Source organism: Erinaceus europaeus, chromosome 15, assembly GCF_950295315.1.
Source record: "Erinaceus europaeus chromosome 15, mEriEur2.1, whole genome shotgun sequence".
NCBI lineage: Eukaryota > Metazoa > Chordata > Mammalia > Eulipotyphla > Erinaceidae > Erinaceus > Erinaceus europaeus.
In genome coordinates this window covers 68,038,362-68,056,088 of record NC_080176.1, presented here as the reverse complement: position 1 = coordinate 68,056,088, position 17,727 = coordinate 68,038,362, and the positions used below count along the sequence as shown (strand labels likewise).

Below are 17,727 nucleotides of genomic sequence, written 5' to 3'. Positions count from 1 at the left end.
TGCTGGCTTTGAAAGTGACTGGGATCCATGTGGATTCAGTCGGCTAGGAAGGATCGTCAGTTTCCCCAATGAATGTGTCGATCCAATAAAAATTGGATCGAGAAGGTCGATCCAATAAAAATTACTAAATATATATGACACTCTCATGTTCTACCCTCATAGGCCATAACTTCAGTCACATATAAATAAGCTTTTGTTTTTGTTCTTGTTTTCTATTTAACTTCTCACCACACAGAAAGTTTCTCTGTATGTCTGGTTATATTAATAATAGAAGCAGCCTGAATATGAACTGTACTCAGAGTAGCTGAGAGACTAACAGTGAACTGATAGAACTATTCAGAGAACATATTAAGATTTAGATTCTCCAGTCTTTCTAAAATTAATCGAATGCATAATTAGCTTCTTTTTTTTTTTTAGCATTCAAAGGAGACTAGTCTATTGAGCAGGTTTTTAGTGAGTTCTGCTGAAAGCAATTTCCATAGACTACTAGTTCTTTAAGAAGCAGTAAAAAGTTAGATTTTAATTTGTATTACCACTATTTTTTTAAATCAGACATACATATAGGTACTGTCTAACAAAAGTTTATGCAGCAGGGAGAAATATTTCTGTGTTGTTTAATATGGTAGCTAATCTTCATATACAATCCTCTGAAATCTGGCTACTGAGGGTGATAAATTGTTTTATAGTTTTGAATTTTTTTCTTATTTATTTAAGATATTCAATCAATTTTCCCCTCTCATATTAATTAAATAGTGATTTATATGACTGCAAATTGATAGGAGTGTACATAAACACCATTCCCACCACCAGAAGACTGTGTCCCATCCCCTCCTTCCCACCCACGACCAACCCACACCCCATGAAATTGAACATTCACCCTCACCCTCCACTCAGGGGTTTTTCTTTGGTGCCTTACTCCAAATTCAGTGAACTTTTCGGTCAAATTCAGTGCCCTACTCCAAATTCAGTCAATTCTTTTTTCTTTACCAGAGCAGTGGCTTATGGTGGTGAGGGGGATTGAACCTGGAACTTTGGAGCCTCAGACATTACAATCACTTTGATATATATTTTTAATTTGCTTTTATTATCTTTATTTACTTATTGGACAGAGACAGTCAGAAATCGAGAGGGTAGGGGGAAATAGAGAGGGAGGGACAGCTGCAGTCCTGCTTTACCACTTGCAAAGCTTTCCCCCCTGCAGGTTTCAAGTATTTATAAATTAGATTGACTGTGATTTAATTGACTTGCTAAGTTATAGAATTTAGATGAACTCGACATACATATTTTTGCAGCATCAGGGCCTCATACGTGAACATTTTCACCACTTCTGAATATTTTTTCTCTTCATTTTTATTTTAAAAAATCCAAAAGAGAGAAAGAAAAAAGTGAGACATAAAGAAAGAAGAACCACAGCACCTATGGGGCTTTTCTTGGTGCCCATGATGTAGCCAGGTAGTACTGGGGCTTGAACATGGGGTTTTATGTATGCTAAAGCACTCACCCCACTGGACTGTTATTTCCTGTCTCACAAATATAACATTTTAAATCTCCCTGATACACATTCAGTATGAACTAGATTCTTTTATTATCTTTCAACGATGCAGATTTTCATACAATAATAGGATCATAACACCTTTTATGAGGTAAGCATTTTCAGTTCATATGACTTCAGATTTTACTTGGGGTGCAAAGATGTATATTAGGAACAAATATAAGACACAACAACTTGTCTATGATAATTTATAGACTAATTTATAGGGGGAGGATAACTAGTGGGCAAGTAATAAAATCTCTAAGTGGATGATTATATAGTAATCAGATTATAGTTTTAAGCTATCAATAAGGCTTTGCATTAATGTTACTACCTTGCTTATTACTTTTCTTTTGTTTCATTGTGTTTGTAAATGAAAAGTATTTGAAGCTATAATTTTACTTTATTTCTTTAAGAGTATAAGTTTCTCTTGGTAAGTGCCTACTAACTCCCATGCGATACCTAGGGGGTTTCCATATGGTGTGTGTATTCATTTGATTTTTCTGCCATCAGAATAAGGGCCAGGGCTCAGTGCCTGCATAAGGTATTCATCACACTTGGTGACCATTTTTTTTTTCCTTTTTCAATTTTTTAATTTGATAGGATAGAGAAAAATTAAGATGGTAGGGAGAGATAGAGGAGAGAGAAAGAGAGAGAATTATAGCAATGCCTCAGACTACTTGTGAAGCTTCACCCCTGCAGCTGGGGATCAGGGACTTGAACCCGTGTCATTGTTTATGGTAAGGTATGTGGCTCAACTGGTCCCCCAGATTCCCATATGAAATTGCATTTCAATTCATATCCTGAGAGAACTCAATAATGTTTGCAAGTTTACAGTTGAGGAACTGCATCTCAATAATCAAGAAACTTGTCTTAGAATATAAATAGCAGAGTTTAGAGACATATCATTCTGAGACTTTTATTTTCTCCTTATTAGCACACAAGTATAGCCTTATTAGAATTTATTTTAATCCATGGAATGAGGGGGGAAAAGTCAAATATCTTTACTTCTAGATAATATATTCTAAAGTCACTCAACTTGTGTGATTGCTTTCACTCATCCTTTCAGTGCAAAGAATATAATAAGACTAAGAATATTACTTACAACTCTTAAATACAAAAGGGCTTTGTAGATAATTGGGTTGAGGTCTAGAAAATAGGCTTCCATTCTTACTCAAGCCCCAAGCTAGTATGTGGTCCATTTTAACATACTTTAAGATTAAACTGCGTTAACAGCATCTTAGACGACCCCAAATAATAATTCAAAAATTCTCCACATGTGGTGTGAAAAGATTAGACATGTCTTAAGCAGGCAGAGACTTAAATTCAGCTGATAATACAGTAGAGAAATTATACACCACAAAGGCAGAGTAGAGGGGAGCAAAGGTTTAGCAAAAGGAAGATATAATCAGGGGACACAAACCTTCCTATAAATCAAGCCTTTCTATTCTAGGTGATTATTTCATAAGCTGAATCTTGAACTGTTGGTCGTTTTAAATGATTACTATAAAATGTATGCAGTTTTAGAAACAGTTTCTGGTTGATTTGTATTTCAGACATATTTTCCACCAGTGTTCATTCTTTGAGAGTACGGTTTTCGTAAGAAATGATATTTTCCAATAATATGGAAAACTTGAAAGTCAATTTGTATAAAAGCTATATAATTTTAGTGTACAATTACATCATATTTGGGAAAACAGATAAAAGGAGCAACTGAGCAGGTACCCATATGAAACCCATTTGAAAAAAATAAGATCATACTGTCAGAAAGAGAAATAATAATGAAAACCACCTCCTCTCTTGCATCTATATTCTAGTCAAATAATAAAATCAGTCTCTGAACTTCCTCTAAAACACAGAAATATGGGCTTATTAAAAGAAGCAAAGAGGGTAAGGAGAAATAATAAAGGACTAGGAGGGACAGAACAAGGGAGGAGTGGAAGCAAAAGATCTTTCTTAGCATATTGGTATATTATTGAGCAGCTTGAAGAAGATGAAGGGTTCTTTATCCTGGAAATATTTTTAAATTTCCAAAATGACACCTTGTGCTAACAACACAAGATAAAATATACATGCAAAATCTATTAGTCATGATAATATAATTCATTTATCCTAATGTCTGCAATAAAGCCAGCAAGTGAGCTCCACAGTACATTTAATCTAAATCATTTTAAGGAACTGGTTAAGGGTTTTCCCATGCAAAATATATTGAGATATACTGTTTACCTAGGCAGAATTGTTCCTATCGACCTATCGATTCAATAAGAGATGAATTAACCAAGAATTCTTAGTGAAAGGAAAATAAGTTACTATGAAAGTAAATAATGGTAAGCAAAGGGAAAAAATGCTTGATCCATATAATGCTAACAATAGAAGAGATTTAATAAATTAATTGTATTATAAAGGCCAAAATATGAGTAGACTTCTTAGGCTGCTGATATTGCCCTTAGTGGAAAACTTCAAGTTTCCTCATGTGTCTAAAGCAGAAAGATTCTCCATTTTAATTTTCTGGAGAAAGATCCTTTATAGGATGCAGAAATACCAACAAGACACAAATCTTATTCAGTTTGGCATTGAGTTTTATTGTATACCTTAATATAATTAATGCTGTTTATTTATTTATTTATATAGGTTTGTTTGTTTGATTGATTGATTTTTACCAGAGCAATGCTCAGCTCTGGCTTATAGTGGTGCTGGGAATTGGATCTGCAAATTTGAAATAACAGGAATTAATCACTTTTTGTATAATGTTATGCCATTTCCCCCAGTATGATTTATATTAATTTTAAGCAAGCTGACTGCCTATAGTGACAATGCTAAAGTCCTCTATAAATTTTCCCCACTGTTTTATGAATAAAGAAGAATGGATGATGTTCAAAGGATCCAGGTTTCTGTCTGTACTTTAATACTTATCTGAAGAGGCAGGTACACTATGACTTAGGCATAAAAAAAAAACAAACATGTAAGTCTGACCTACTACAGGGGAAGATTTGGTCAGTAAGCCTGCTACACAGTATTTTAATATTTCAATTTATAGCTTCTCACAAGTTTTAGTTAAGTTGTTTTCTGATATACATTTTTAAAATGTATGCTCCTTCAAATTTTTCTGAGATTCATGGTGCTCTTTTATTTATGGTGCATTTATTCCATTTTATACATACAAATTTCTCAAGCCACAGATACCCTAGGATAGTATTAGGGATAAAGTATGGTTCACTAGACTCACTTTGTAAGTTGAGTTATATTGGTGATTTTGTCTTGTAAAGTTTTTACCTTTTAGAAGATTATTTACTTATTCATAAAAAAAAAAAAGAGGAGGGTGAAACCAGAGCATCACTGTGGTACATATGATGACAGGAATGGAACTCTGTGTCCTCGTTTTACAAATTTAAAGCTATATGTATGAGAGAAATAAACTGTGATTCTGACTTTTTTACTAGCTATATTAAAAATGGTAGCAAATACCATATCATGGGTAATCTTTAATGAAATGAGACATCATTATTACTGTCTATGGGAAATAATTTTTTGTTTTTTTAGTGGGAAAAGGTTGGCATTTTAACAGAAGAGAATTTTTTTAAAAAAAGGAAAATACTGTCCATTGATTGCCCACTTAGATTATCAGAAACTGCAGTGCAGACATCAGAAAAAAAAAATAGTGCTCAGTTTTAGAAAGAGAATGATGCCTGAGGCTGTTTAATCTGAAAAATAATATAATCATGACCAGTCAGTAGTAAAGAATGCACTAAAACAATTATTAAGGACAATGTTCAATTTAGAAAATAATTCATATGACCCATGGAAATGAATATTTTGAAAATAAACACAAATACTAAAGTATTTTTACTATTAAATAATTTACAATTGTCTTTAGAGAATTTAGAAAATTCTTGGTGTTTTTCATTAATTTCCAATCTGTGTGCATTGTAGTATATACCAGTATCAAAAAAAATTCCTCCTTTCTTTTTATTTAACTTTGATAATTAAAATTCCAAATACTTATGAAATTCATAGATTCTGTATCTATAACGAGCAATTCAATGAAAAAAATGATGACTCCTGATAGAGAAATAAGCAATATATAGCAGTTTAAAACAGTGACAGCAGACCATTCTTAAGAACAGAAATGTGAAAGCAGGGCCAGCTTCTTAGGTGTGTGGCCAGGGAAGTCACACAAGCTTCATCCTTACAGTAGTTCTGCACAGTGGGATTTAATGCTTTGCTATAGATCAGGTTCTATACATTATTTAGCTAGTCCTGCCTGGGATCCTGCATTCCCTAAGAGGAGTCTGAGACCTGTACATCTCTGTGCTATTAAAGAAGCTATCTGAGTCTTCCTTTTTGTAAATAATGAAGTTCCAAGACTATCTATCTCAGCCCTCTTTCTCCGCATTTCAACCCCCAAAATGTCTTTCTTCAATTTGTTATGAGCCTGTCTTATAAGCCTTTGTTAGTGAGAGAAAATTTTGCCAAAGGTAGAGCTGAATATCAGCACGCTGATTATGTCTCACAGTACTCCTGCTCTTTCTGTAAAATGCAAACTGACAATGCTCAAGAAGTAATCCTAGTACAAAGAGTATTTTCTCACACCAATTAAAATATGTTTAATTGCTATTTCATTGACTTTTAAGAGAATATGATGCTTTGTTTAACATTTATTTTATTTTAATCACACACACACACACAGAGAGAGAGAGAGGGAGAGAGAGAGAACTGCCCAGCTCTGGTTTATGATGGTGCTAAGGATTGAACCTGGGACCTCAGAGCCCCAGGGATAATAAACTTTTGCATCACCATTATGTTGTCTACTCAGCCCAGATTGTAATATTAGTTTTTACCTTAAAAAAATTGTTTTAAAGGAAACAGAAACAAAATATTGTTTGCAATATTTTGCAAATCAGACCTTTGCAAAATTTGGTTTATTTCAAGTAACATCTATCATTTAAATAATACACTCACACACACATATATTCCCTTGAAGCTGCTTTTTTCCCTTTTTCTTTGATAGATGGTAAGAAGTAGTGAGGGATAGAGGGAAAGCGAGAGACCTAGAGAAGGAGAGATAATTGCAGCACTCTTCCACTACTCATAAAGCTTCCTCCCTGTAGTGGGAACTGAACCCTGGTCCTTACATATGGTTATGTGTACACAGTGTCAGGTATGCCACTACCTGACCACTAGATTGTATATATTTTTTTATTTTAAATAAAATTAATATCAACATTTTAATCAGTAATTAGAAGTTTAATAGGAATAATAAACTCCTATCAGATTAAAATATGAATCATTATGGTAGTGTTAGTTTATACAAGAAGAAGTAACTGAATTATAACTTGGTCAAAAGCATTTAGTTTGAGATCAAATAGATTAAAACAATAGTTTAAGTAATAGAATAGTAGGATTGCCCAATAAAGTTTATATTTCTAGAGCCTAAGATAACCTCTCAGTGTTAGATTGAGTATATTCAAGTGCAAATTTAAATAAATTCTTAAATAAGTCCCTGTACTGAGAAGTTATATCATGTGATGCTAAACCCTTTATAGAAAAACTTGGAAAAAAGAATCAGTGGAGAAGGTTAAAACCTTCTGGTGATAACGAAGTTCTGACACTGAGAGTCAGTAAGTCACATACTTAGGAAGTAAAGTTGTAGACCATATGGTTGGATACAGAATTCCAGTTGTTAGTTTGCCACTGAGGGGACTAGGATTAAGTGAGAAATCATTTTATTGAGTAGCTTCCTTATCTTCCTTCCTCAAATTAAATATATTGTATCATAATCTTTCCATTCTGTCCTCCAAAAAAGTTCTAGGAAATATTTTAAGGATATTACTGCTAAAACCCGTTCTCCCCTTTTAATACTCACATTCAGGCTGAGTGGCCACTTTGATTGACTGAGAACTCTCCCCCGGTCCCCACTCATTGTAGGCCACAACTCGGAAGGTATACATGGCTTCTGGTTTCAAGTTTCCCACAGTAAGCTGAAGAGACCCATGTTGGGATGTATTCAATGCTCGTTCCCTGGGAAATGAAAAGTTGCAGGGAAAAATTATTCCAAGAAAATCAATGGTTCAATAAATTCTTCACTGAGGTACAATAGCAGTGAAGTAGTCCAAAAGGTTATACGCTTGTTTTAGGTTGACTCAGGTACACAATTCATGAATTCTGTGACTTTCTTTGGGACATGAACTGCTTGGAAGGGCAAACAAACAAGGACAAAAAAAATCTTTTCAAGATTCTGAGGAGTTCAAGATGATGCCATTCCTATGAAACTTGTAATCTTTTTCTCTTGACACTTTACCCCTTAGAATTCAAAACCCATGGCAAAGAGCTATTAAAATAAGAAACATCTGGCAATGTAGACAGGGAAGATCCATTTTATAAACACACAGCTAATGGTAGAAATCAAGGTTTCAATTATTCCACAAATTAGTCTCTGTCAGTGTTCCCAACAAATGCATTTGTGCCTTTTCTTTCATTGTAGGAGAGGAAAAGGCAGATGCTAAGTGTCAATGTGTATGAAGCTTGAGCTCTTGTTGTTAAGTGCAATTAGTAGAGGAAAGTAGATTCCCTCCTGCGTGAGGAGAAACTGCAACACATGTCAATTTGCCTTGCAAGTATTACATATACTCAATTTCTCTCCAAATTTAAAAATTGCTCCATGATCCCAAGCAAACAGCTTAATCCTCTGATCATTGTGAGATTAAAAGAATACATGTCTTGTAGATATACTGAAGTATTCTTTAAGATCACACATTGATTCCTAATATTTAGATCAACAATATTATACAGTTGATTTACCAACTGAAGTTGAATACCCTTTAAGCTATTTGACTGCTTATGAAGAGTTGTATTAAGTGAAAGGGAGAAAAAGGAATACTGGATAATTTTACAGGCATAATTTAAGAAACAATGAGAGACACAAGAAACACAAGGTGAAACTTAGACTAGGCTTGATGTATTGTACCAAAGCAAAGATCTCCAGCGTGGGGCATGCGAAGAGGGGTAGGAGGGCATAAAGAAGGAATTGGAGTCTCAGTGCACCTCATGCATAATGTCAGGGAACGACACAAGTTAGGGATGAGAACGTTTTGTAATCACTTGTCATGAAAGATAAGAAATTGTACCCATGTGTCAACTACTGTCCTGTAAACCACCATATCTTCAAAAAAAGAAAAAAATTAAAAATAATTAAAATAAACAAACATTTCTATCTATTGTCTCTTAATGGAATCATGCATGCATTTTCTATTCTGTTTAATTTTGTTTACGTAGATATTTAATATGGAATTGTTATTATTGTTGTTGTTATTATTGCCAAAGTATAGTTGGTTTTCAAGGAATAAAATAATAAAATTCAAAACGCAAAAATGGTGACTTATGGGCACATATCCACTCTTTATTTTTAGGCTTTTATTTTTTAATTTTTAATTTATTTATTATTCTTATTTTTATAGAGACAGGCAGAAAGAGAGTGAAAAGACCATAGCACCAAAACGTCCCTCAGTGCAGTAGGGAATGGCCTTGAGCCTGAGTTGTGCACATGGCAAAGCAGTGCACACTATTTAAGTGAGCTATTTTGCAGGCCTATTTATCCACTTTTAATACAAAAGAAAAGGAAAAAAATGTTGACTTAGATTCAAACCCACCACTGGTTCTTTGTAAGCTAGATTGCATTACTCAGTCTCCCAGAGGTCTAGAGGAGGCCCTGTGACTGAGTGTGAGCACACAGGGTGTGTGTTGATTCCAGGTCTACCCTAAAGAAACCCACTGGTGTGGTCTGCTCCAAGGTCTCTTTCTTTACTTGTGAAATTGAAACAGACAACCCTAATAGCTGTCAAAGTCAGATACTTGCAATAAAACTGTGAGAACTTCCAGTCAATCAAAAACACTATTGTTTTTCTACTTTGTGAAGTCAAATAGCTTTGAGTCACTGTAGTAATTAGCATTATTACATCAAGTATTGCTAATAGCTAAACTATGCAACCTGGTGGGAAGGGAGGGTAATGGAAAGTGAGAAATTTTGTTGGGAAAAGTGAACAAATCTGGAGTCTGATGGTGAATGGACTTGATGCTGTTGAACTCTACACTTAAAAATGGTTAAATGGCAAATTTCATGGTCTATATACTGAGCCATAATTCAAGTAACACCTTGGAGGCCAAAGGGATAGATCACCAAGTAGGGCACTGCCTTGGGGTGTGTGCAGCTTAGCCCCAGAACCTGTCGCCAACTAGGAGGGGATGTACCACCAGAGGGAGCTGTAGTATTATGGTGCCTTCCCTGTGCTGTTCCACCTCTCTATCTGAAGGTAAGAAACGGTGGTTGACCTTTGTGGGACTATGTGGAAGTTTGGTAAAGCTTAGGGAAGCTCAACCCATCTTCACGGATGGAGGTCTGAAAAGATACCTCTCTTGTTAGCCTCTCTCCATAGAGATGAGCCAAGAGACAAAAGTTTATCAGACTCAGCTTCTCCTCTGTAAGACTCCCGAAATTCACAATGAGCCTACATCCTCTCTCCCCAGCTGTCAGCCAAATGGTAATACTCACTCAAAGTTCACACATTCCACTTCACCTTTTGATCACAAAGGAAGAGCACATCCTGTCACACCCCCAAGTCCTTATTTCCTGGAGCCCTTTTGATGTTGTTAAAGCCTTGTTCTTCCTTCTCTATCTCACCTTACGGGTTCAACCACTATTCTTCTCTCAAATGCCTTTAGATAATTAAATGCCTGTATCAGGAGACTAATTGTTTTGATCTTTATGTATCAACTCTTGTCATACCAGCCCCTACCATAGGGGGCATGCTGACCTTTAAGAAACCTGTGAATTGTGAAGTATGTGAAAACTGTTCTTTGTCTAGCCTTCTATATCAACCCAAACCTACTCCCCAATAAATGAGTGTGTTCATACCAGAATCCTCCCCGAGTTTTTTTCTTTTCACGCAGGCTCTTGAATTGGTGATGGGAACTTGGTAAAGTTTACCTTTCTAGCTGATAGCCAACCCACGTGAGTGCCGGCAGACCTTCCTTATGCAAATAAATATAAATAATAAATCTAACAATAATTAACTTAAGTAACACCCTGGGGCTGGGTAAGGAACATGCCTTGCCATGAACACATGCCTTGAATGTACATAGCTGAAGTTTGAGTCCTGACAACACATAGGGATTTTATTGCATTGCAAGAAGTTCTGGTGCTGTGGTGTCTCTCGCTCCCTCTCTGTCCTTCACAGATTTGCCCACTTGCAAGCCTTAAAGTTTTCCAGGTACCTTCTGATCACCTCTTAGATCCTTTAACAACTAAAATAAAATATCACAAATTATTTTCCAGAAGGTAATATCAGAATTTGGAAAGGCAGAGTATTCTGGTTTTCTCTGATCCCTCAATATGGCACTGCCATACACTTAAATAAACTCTATAATAATCACATTTTAAGCACCTAGTATTTGGGAATTTGTCCAATTAATGCGTTGGGTATTCTAATTATCATAGCAGATTTCAGCGGTCAATGCTCACTGCTTCCCATTGAAGTTCTCTCCTATAACTAGGTACTGCTCAGATCATCAGAGTCCAAAATCATGAGGTGTGATGTCAGACATATTGTCAGAAAAAAACCTTTATTATTTCACTTTTCACACCCCAACTAGATATTATGGAGCTCAGGAAGTTCAAGACAAACTGACTGAATTAAATGGAGCAAGTACTTCCTAGAATTCATTCATGGGATAACTACATAGAGTACGAAATAACGTCTGCCTTCTTCTGAATGAAAATCTACAGGCAACTTGCCCTCCTTATGCAAAAGACTTTTATGCCTGGGGCTCTGATGGCCCAGGCACAATCCCCAACATCACCATAAACTAGAGCTGAGTAGTGCTCTCTGGTCTTTCTCTTTCTGTGTGTAATTCTCTCTAACTCCTTATTATTAAAATTAATATATATATATATATATATATATATATATATATATATATATATATTAAAATCGGAAAAACAAAATAAATAGCATATTTCTTTTTTAGGTATTTTGGGTTATTTGACTTGAAGTTTCTTGGGAGAAAAAGCCTTCTATGTTGGTTTACACTCTCACCCAATAAATATGAGAACAATACAGCTGCTTTGGTGTAAATATCCTTAAACATGGGAGCATAAAATATTCTTGCACAATTTTCATTGAAACCTAACTCTGATTAAACTCTATTCTATTGTGCCTTGAAATGACTCTTTGACTCAAGTATGAATTTCTTTTAAAAGTCATATTCCAAGGGGGCCAGGTGGTGGTGCACCTGGTTAAGCTCATGTATTACAATGTGCAAGGACCCAGGTTTGAGCCCCCGGTCCCCACCTGCAGGGGCAAAGCTTCACAAGTGGTGAAGCAGTGCTGCAAGTGTCTTTTTCTCTCTCTCTCTCTCTATCACTCCCTTCCCTCTCAATTTCTGACTGTCTCTATACAACAAACTAATAAAGATTAAAAAATATTTTTAAAAAGTCCTATTACAGTTATATTTTATTGACACTCAGCTCACTGATCTACTGATACAAAGTTATATTGCTGGCACTTAGACCTTTTTATTAAATTAATACACAAATGAATGTGAACACTATAATGTAATGAGCATAAGATATCTACCTAGCGTGATCTCAGAAATGCTTAGAAAACTGAATTTTATTCCATGTTGCAACATAATTTAGTTGGCTGACATTTGGCATGCTATTCCACCTTCTGAATCCTGCTTTCATTTTGTGAAAACTGAGAAACAGAACCTATTCAAAGAACACTTTATTTTTTCTTTTTGCCTTCAGGGTTATCACTGGGGCGTGGTGCCTACCCTATGACTCCACTGCTCCTGGAGGCCATTTTTTCCCATTTTTTGTTGCCCTTGTTGTTATTGCTGTTGTTGTTGTATAGGGCAGAGAGAAACTGAGAAAAGAGGGAAAGACAGAGAGGGGGAGAGAAAGACAGACACCTGCAGACCTGCTTTACCACTTGTGAAGCGACCTGCCCTCCCCCCACAGGTGGGGAGCCAGAAGTTAGAACTGGGGTTCTTACACATGTCCTTGTGCTTTGTGCCATGTGCATTTAAGCTGCGCTACCACACAGATTTCACACTTTAATTTTTTAATTGGGAATTTTAAAAGTCATCTATTTCTATGCATAGTTTTTTTTTTTCTAACAGAAGCCAGCACTGTTGTATTTACATTTCAGAAGTCAGCAGGGTTCAAATATTAAACATGATATTGTTTCTTAGTGGCTCATTTGTAACAGCATGTCTCTACTGTACATATTAAGTAAACATATATTGTGCTTCCAACGTTTACCAGGGTGTTAACATTTACTTACAACTGTGAGGTGAACAACAAAGGCTGTTTGGAGGCATCAAATACCTAATTAGTTGCTTCAAGAGGGAAGAGCTGTCCTCAAGCTTCTTTCTAAGGAAGAAACTGTTGCTATAATAGAGCTTTAGCTTCTCCTTTTATCACATTCATTTTTCTTTCTTTAGTGAGAGCAAGAATGGTACAAGGATGAGAGGATTTCAAAACTGAAACTGGTGTTTACTAAAATAGGGCATGAAGTGACAGCAGCAAAAACCACTCCAGTGTCACACTACATGACCCACAGACTGCAGTCTTGCAGGGAAATTGAGTGGAGAGGTGATTCAGCACATCTTGTTGGAAAACTTAATGTGAGGAACAAGTTTTTAAAATGTTTTGCTTTAATATAATTTCTGTTTTCAGCAGAGCAGCTAGTACTTATCTAAGAGACTCGTTTCATAACAAGTAACTACTGTACATTTTCATAAAAAAATTTTACAAATTATTTATTTAGTTTGGTTTTGAACCTCTAACCTTTAATAAATACAACTTAGGTCTGGGTCCTCTTCTCATTTCGTGCGTGTGTGTGTATGACCTAACTTATCCTTATCTAGTCGAAGTTACCACCGAGAAAGAGAGAGAGAGAGAGAGAAGGCAGATATAAGCATATAGATATATAAATATATAGACAAATGCATGTGTCCCAAATTTTGGACCTGCCAATGAGACACTGTAGATGCATGTCAAACATGTCCAAAACTAAATTAATCATCTTCTTTATCCTGAAACTTGGGTCTTTTCCAGCATCCTAATCTTCATGAGTTACTCTGTCCAGCATCCATTTAAAAAGTCAGAGACCATGAATACCCTCTCTTCTCTCATCATTAATGCTCAATCTATCACCTGGTCCTGTCAGTTTCAATTCCTAAATATCTCTTGAATATGTCCATCTCCACTGACCATATTGACACAAAAGTGATGAAGACTCACCATCATCTCTTGCCTCGGTTTCAGCAAAAATCTGCTAAATAGCTTCTTGGCATTCACCCAGATGACCTCTGGTCTAACTTCCACTCTGGTCACAGCCATCTTTTGAAAATGCTTATGCTATATATCAGGCATTTGTTTCTTAACTTCTCTTATAGAAGCATGCATCTTTACTTTAAACCCCTTAGTTACATGTTCATCAGAATTAAGTATCTCTCAACACACTAAGCTGAGTCCAAGTAGACTAAGTGCTTCTCCATCATTTCCAACACAGTGGCTGACACACAGTCAACTCAGGTTTCTAATGGCATGTTCATTTACATATGCCATTAGTAGAGAATGTTTTACTTTTTCAGCATGCATTAAGTCTACTGGAAGAACTAATCACTATGTTCTCATTCAGTGATGTAAGGACATTCTGAGCTAAAAGGAGTAGGATTTTGCATTTTACAAAGAAAAGGGAGAACTAACTAGCAAGTCTTAAGCCCAAGCCAGAAAGTGGTACTTTGGATCTGAGTCTTGTTCTCTTCCTAATACCACACATTCCCTTCATGGATAACAGGTTTTATCATCTGCACAGACTTCAGCTCTGAAGAGCAGGGGAAGAAAATGTAAACACCATGTTAGAATACAATGGCCAGTGAATATAAAATGAATCGTCCACGTCAATCAGGAAAAGCTGTTCTCTAATCCTGAGCAGTGAGCAGAGGTTTTCTGAGGCAGCATAAAGCAATACAAAGCATACAGTGTTGCAAGTTGCAAGACCCAATCCAGCCTTTGTTCTGTCATTAAAAAAAAAAAAAAAAGGCAGGTAACCTTGAGCAAGTCAGGGGCTATCTTGAAGCCTTCCCTGCTTCATTTGCAAATGGAAGATACCAGTCCCTTATCTGCCTACCTCACAGGGCTATTTGTGGATTAACTTGAATAAGGTTCATGAAAGTATTTTAATTCTCTCCTCTAAACTCCTAAGGTACTTTTTATTTACCTCTTCTAGGAAATATCTTCTATGCTATATGGTACATTAAAAAAAAAAAATCCCTGGTCTAGAAACTTTGCATTTAAATTCTACTTTTAATATTTATTTGTATATCTCCTAAGATGATGTTTTTACACTTTTTAAAGAGACCAAAGCAAATTCATCTGTAACAGAGAGTTTTAGGATGGAGCTAATGTTTGAGAAAGTGATAGGGACCTCTATCATTTGGACCAGAAACATATATTCCCTTCATTTTCATGTTTATACCTTCCCCCATGTGTGTGTGTGTGTGTGTGTGTGTGTGTGTGTGTGTGTGTGTACACACACACACACTGAATTGCACATGGCCCTAGCTCATAAGACTTGAAGATTTTCAGTGCATCAGGCTATGAACAAGGGTTTTATGCACATTTTTCTCAACATCATCATAACCTTTCGTAGAAGATATTTATATTTCCCACAGGAGAAAACAAAGGCATTAGCAATTGTGCCAATGCCACTACTTAAATCCACTATGGCAGCAGTAAACTCTTACCTACTCTGGACTCAGGTATTCTGAAACAAGGTTGCACTAAATTCTGGAACTACTACTTAGTAGCCGTATAAGGAAAATGTGAGCACCTGTATGCCCCATCTAGATGATATTTTATTGTAAAAGTTAAGTAAGTTAATTTTGCATAGAATAATTAGCCTGATATCTGGCACATTAAATGTTCAACAAATGTTTTTCCCATTATTAACATTTTCTGGTTTTAGGCAAGAGGCTTACCCCTCTCCTGAACAGCAGGCTCTAAATGTCTAAGTAACTGGGAGTTGGGCTACAACTTAAATATCATATTTAATTCTAATGATTTTAAGTCCCAAGATGGGGCTAACTAGGAATCTGTAAGGCAACTGTGTTTCTGTGAATTCTGGGTTTAAATTTCTGGAATTTATGCTACTCTGATTTAAGAAATGAGAGAAATCTGAGGGGGTTAAGTAAAGTGTTGCCTATAGCACTTGCATTCTTTTTTTTTCTTCCAAGTTGGAGTAATTTCTCTGAAAAAGTCATAGTTAAACTGAGGCAAATGTTAAATCCACTGTCTTTTTAAAAAGCTGTTGTGTTAAGGAGCTAAATAAGGCTATCTGAGAAAACAAGAATCACAGGCTAACTGCTCAGACACACATGCCATGCCTCAGTTAACAAAATTGTTGTATAGGGTAAAAAAAATATATATTTTTGCCATTCTTGTGTTATTAATTTTCATCAGGTCTCAGATGACATGATAACAAACAGTTGGGTACTGAATTAAAAATAAAATCTAGTTTTCAATAACAAGGAAGGGAAACCCATACATACTTGGACAAATATAAGACAAGACAAATTATAACTGTGATGAAATCAAAGGGATAGTAACTAATATTTCAGTTAGGTCTTCTATTCAATAAATAATATTTGAAAGTCTGCTATGGGTTAGGCAATGCTCTTGGTGCTTAGAACAGGTCTGTGAATAAAGGAAATAAAAATAGCCTGGTGACAAGAAATTTATACTGTGATGAAGATAAAAGGAGATTCAGGAAACAAGTAATTAATAGATGGCAAAGCTATGAAGAAAAGTTAGAATAAAATGGTACTTGGCATCTAGGGGTTTGGAAAGATCTCTAGAAGGAGATACTAACTTAGTAAAAACTTATTGGGATTTATCCAAAGATCCACAGAGATCCTCTCAGAGATCTGAGAAGGGGAACATTCTAAGAACTCTGAACAGTAAGTGCAGAGGTCCTGAGTAAGTAAGATTCTTAGACTATTTAGAAAACACAAGAACATCAATAAAATTCAAGGAGTGGGACAACAGAAAAATAGAATAATAGAATGTACAGTACGTAATGTAGGTAGTAGATGACAAAAGACAAAAATCACAAAGTATTTCCTCTGATACTTTGAATTAGATAAGGAATCAACAGGAGATTCTGAGGGAGGAAGAGGAATGACAAAATGGTGTGTGTGTGTGTGTGTGTGTGTGTAAAAGTATGAAGTTATATTCCAATACAATGTTGCAAACTAATGCTACGTCTATTTAAAAAAAAATAATAAGCACTGAGATTTGTGGAGACGTGGCAGTGGTATTAACAGGAACCATTGTATGACTATAGAACTGAATTATAGGCATCAATGAATGATGTCTGGAGGATTGGTTCTTGCATTTTAAGATACAAAGATTTCAGGAGATGAGAAAAAGGACAAGTAAGAAACAGTGAGCACTTATGAACACATACGGTTCATACAAAAATAGCAACATATTGTTATTTAAACACAAGTTTTTTTCAATTAACTTTCATAATTGTGAGAGGTATTATATTTTCCCTTTTGCATTATAGCAGAAAAATATTATTTATGATGTTTACATAATAAGACAAAAAAAGGTCACATTTGACAAATAGTAGTACCATATTCAAGACAGCCATTCAGACTGCTATTCTATACACACAGATATACATAAAGAATTTGGAAGTTAAGGATGTGTGTGTCCTCATAGGGACATTTTATTGTATTCAGATGTAATAACACTCACATTTTTGAGCAGTGGTGTGAGCAATCTAAATAGTATTTCAAAAGAGAACGGAAGACAGTGAGGAGGATGTATTAGAAGGTAAGAATCCACCGTCAGATCAGGAAAGTGATGATGGAGAGGATCAGAATAAAGGGGCATGGCTGAGCTTTGGCAGAGGTAGACCTGCCAGGACTTGATGATTAACAGCAGTGCTCGTAGACAGGGAGAAGTAAAATATGATATGAGTTTTTGCTTGGTCAACAGGATGGAAGGTACTAATATATACCAAGAAAAATTTAAGGAAGTAGAGAGTATATGGTTTAAAGCAAGCTGGATTTAAGATGACTCCAGAAAAATCTATATGGATTCATGAAGACAACTGAACAAGAAT

At 35.6% G+C, this 17,727-nt stretch overlaps 1 protein-coding gene across 1 annotated transcript in view; it reads right to left on the bottom strand.

Annotated features, from left to right (window-relative positions):
- The window catches only part of DCC (DCC netrin 1 receptor), a 1,300,159-nt gene that overhangs the window by 395,051 nt on the left and 887,381 nt on the right, over nt 1–17,727 (bottom strand). Inside the window, exon 10 of the mRNA XM_016186489.2 lies at nt 7,395–7,549. Coding sequence (XP_016041975.1) covers nt 7,395–7,549 — 155 coding nt within the window. The remainder of the gene's footprint in view (nt 1–7,394; nt 7,550–17,727) is intronic.